This window comes from Gopherus evgoodei, chromosome 1, assembly GCF_007399415.2.
Source record: "Gopherus evgoodei ecotype Sinaloan lineage chromosome 1, rGopEvg1_v1.p, whole genome shotgun sequence".
Classification (NCBI taxonomy): Eukaryota; Metazoa; Chordata; order Testudines; family Testudinidae; genus Gopherus; species Gopherus evgoodei.
The window spans coordinates 81,889-84,741 of record NC_044322.1 but is presented as its reverse complement, the minus strand read 5'-3'; the positions used below and the strand labels follow the sequence as shown (position 1 = coordinate 84,741).

The 2,853-nt window shown below is 43.3% G+C and overlaps 1 protein-coding gene across 1 annotated transcript; it reads left to right on the top strand.

Moving 5' to 3' along the window:
* The first annotated feature begins 1,577 nt into the window (after positions 1-1,577).
* Positions 1,578-2,525, top strand: LOC115645429 (olfactory receptor 52R1-like). The gene has a single exon (XM_030550073.1). It carries the CDS (start codon positions 1,578-1,580, stop codon positions 2,523-2,525), a length of 948 nt encoding a protein of 315 aa, XP_030405933.1.
* Positions 2,526-2,853: the final 328 nt, after the last annotated feature.

Here is a 2,853-nt window from a genome sequence, read left to right as displayed (position 1 = left end):
AACTCACCAACTCATTATTTACCCCTACTAAATCAAATGCCTCTGAGAAATCAAGGTTCATTGTATCAGCATTTTTCCCTGGTCAACCAATGTGCACTCTCATAAAAGGATGAAATCAGGTTTGTTTGACAATATCTGTTTTGCATAAACTCTGTTGGTGACAGGCATTTACATATCTAGACCTTTTTTTTTTTACTAACCTCATATCACTTTTTCCGTTGTTTCATAACCTAGTCAAATATTTTATAAGAAAATCTTTCCCTTTATTTTTTTAATACTTTACATTTAACACAGGAATTGACATAAAACTTTTCCAGGATTTCTCTGGATGGTAATATACTTTATAAATTCCTTTTTGTGATTCATAGCCCTGTCAAACATGCAGGTTTCCTTGATATCTTAACTTCCCTTATGAATTTTCTTAACTTGCAATTTCTGTTCTTCGCAATCCATTTCCCCTTTTTCCTCTTTGTTATATATTGCTTTACCCCACCCCCAACCCCTTGCTGCCTTCACTTTGCCATGGATTAGGATTTTTACCCAAAGTTATTCACTTTGTTGACTAACCCTAATCCTAATAAACTATTATCAAAGAATTACCAATATGCATTCACATTTTTCTGTTTACATTTTTCCTCCCAATCAGTTTTGCTGATAATTTTCCCCAGGTTTGGGGAATTAGGCCTCTTGGAGCACTAAGTGTCTATCGATAGTACTGGTTGGAACTGTCCATCTGAATGTAAATTAGTTTCATTTTTTATTTTTCTCTCCTATATCATATGCTCTCTTCATTGTCTCCTGTGCAAACAAAAGAGTCTCAGACTTTTCTATCTGTTTGCATATGTCAGTCTCCCCCATTCTCAAAGCCTGTCTTGGAAATCCCCTTTACATATGCTGTGCCCTTAACAGAGACTGGGTGACCAAAACTGAACATATATCGCCAACATGTTATTCTCCATCCCATATCTTAGAGATCTGAACATTGTTTTGCTTTCTCCACTGCTGCGAATGACGAGCTGCTGTCAACAGCACCCAGGTCTTTCCCCAGAGGTATGTTCTAGTTGGGATGTTTCTCCCAGCACGTGTCATCCCAAAAGTTTGTATTTTTCCCATTGGTGATTTTGAGCAACTGGATGAATGGGGAACTCCCTTCAGTATGAACTCCCTATCCTGGTTCTCATGGCATTAAGGAACAATGATAGATAATCACTATCCACACTTGTGTTTCCTGCTGGCACCTCTTAAGGTTCCTCCACCACAAAGTGTAGGAATTATTAACGTAAGCAGCATAATAAAATTGTGGAATTGGATTTAGTAGGGTCATTTTTCATAGCATTTCTCTCTGAATAATGAAAATGTCATTTTTCAGTGTGTGAAGAGCGATCAATCTGCTTCTCCCATGAGAACAGCCTTCACTACTGCATGCAGTGTCTCATATTTATGTTGTCTCTCCATGCAGGCATTTCTACTGTGACCATCACCCGAGATCCTGGGAACACACAGGAAGTCAGGGGAGCATACGCTAAATGCAGAAGACACCCTTATGCCCCAGAGTTGGACACTTTCTCCCCTATACCATGTCAGATTCGAACACAACCGACTTCAGCAACCCCTCCACCTTCATCCTACTTGGCATTCCTGGCCTAGAGGCAGCCCATATCTGGATCTCCATTCCCTTCTGTGCTATGTACGTCATAGCCGTGTTGGGTAACTTCACCATCCTGTTCATCGTTAAAATGGATCCGAGCCTTCACGGGCCCATGTTCTATTTCCTCTGCATGCTGGCCGTCACCGACCTGGTCATGTCCACATCCACCATACCCAAAATGCTGAGCATTTTCTGGTTCAGTTCCACGGAGATCAGTTTCAGTGCCTGCCTCACCCAGATGTACTTCATTCACTGCTTCTCAGCGATGGAGTCTGGAATCCTTATGGCCATGGCTTTTGATCGCTTTGTGGCCATCTGCCATCCCCTGAGACATTCCACCATCCTGACATACTCTGTTGTGGCCAAGATAGGCCTGGCTGTGGTGCTGCGCAGTGGCATAATCACATTACCTTATCCCTTCCTGGCGAGGCGGTGGCCATATTGCAGAACCAATATCATCCCCCACTTTTATTGTGGGCATATAGCTGTGGTGAAGCTGGCCTGTGCTGACTTCAGCATCAGTAGTTACTATGGCCTGTTTGATCTTCTGTCTGTGATTGGAATGGATGTGTTTTTTATCACTGTGTCTTATACTCTGATCCTCAAGGTAATCTTCTGCCTCCCCACAAAAGATGCCCAGCTCAAGACTTTTGGGACCTGCATCTCTCATCTTTGTGCCATCTTAGCTTTGTACATACCAGATTTCTTCTCCTCTCTCACGCACAGGTTTGGCCACAATGTGCCAAGGCCCTTCCTCGTTCTCATTGCCAGTGTGAACCTGCTGGTGCCCCCCATGCTACACCCCATCATCTATGGGGTGAGGACCAAACAGATGCGGGACAGGCTGCTTCAGCTCTTTACTTATAAAGAGACCTAAATGTTTCCTCCTTGTGCTCTGGCTCTCAGATTGAGCTCCATGCAGAGTTGGCTGGTGCATGATGCTGGGGTCTCTTCCCTGAATCACTTACTGGACAGACAGAGAGATTAAATCCTGTCCTGTCCTAACTGTCCTGTGTCAATGTGATGAACTGGGGAGTCAGATTATGTACACTACACTTGGTTGTGACCTTTCTAATTGCTGTTAGCTAAATGACTGAAATTACAATCTTGCCCCATCTCTTCTGTCAAGCCTTGACCCTGCTATGCGTCTTCTCTCCAATGCCCTGCTCTCATCACTAACTCTGTATAGAGAGAGAGAGACCCCA

What these genes read in the sequence shown, in the direction of transcription:
- LOC115645429 (XM_030550073.1), top strand. Translation starts at nt 1,578, where the DNA reads ATGTCAGATTCGAACACAACCGACTTCAGCAACCCCTCCACCTTCATC.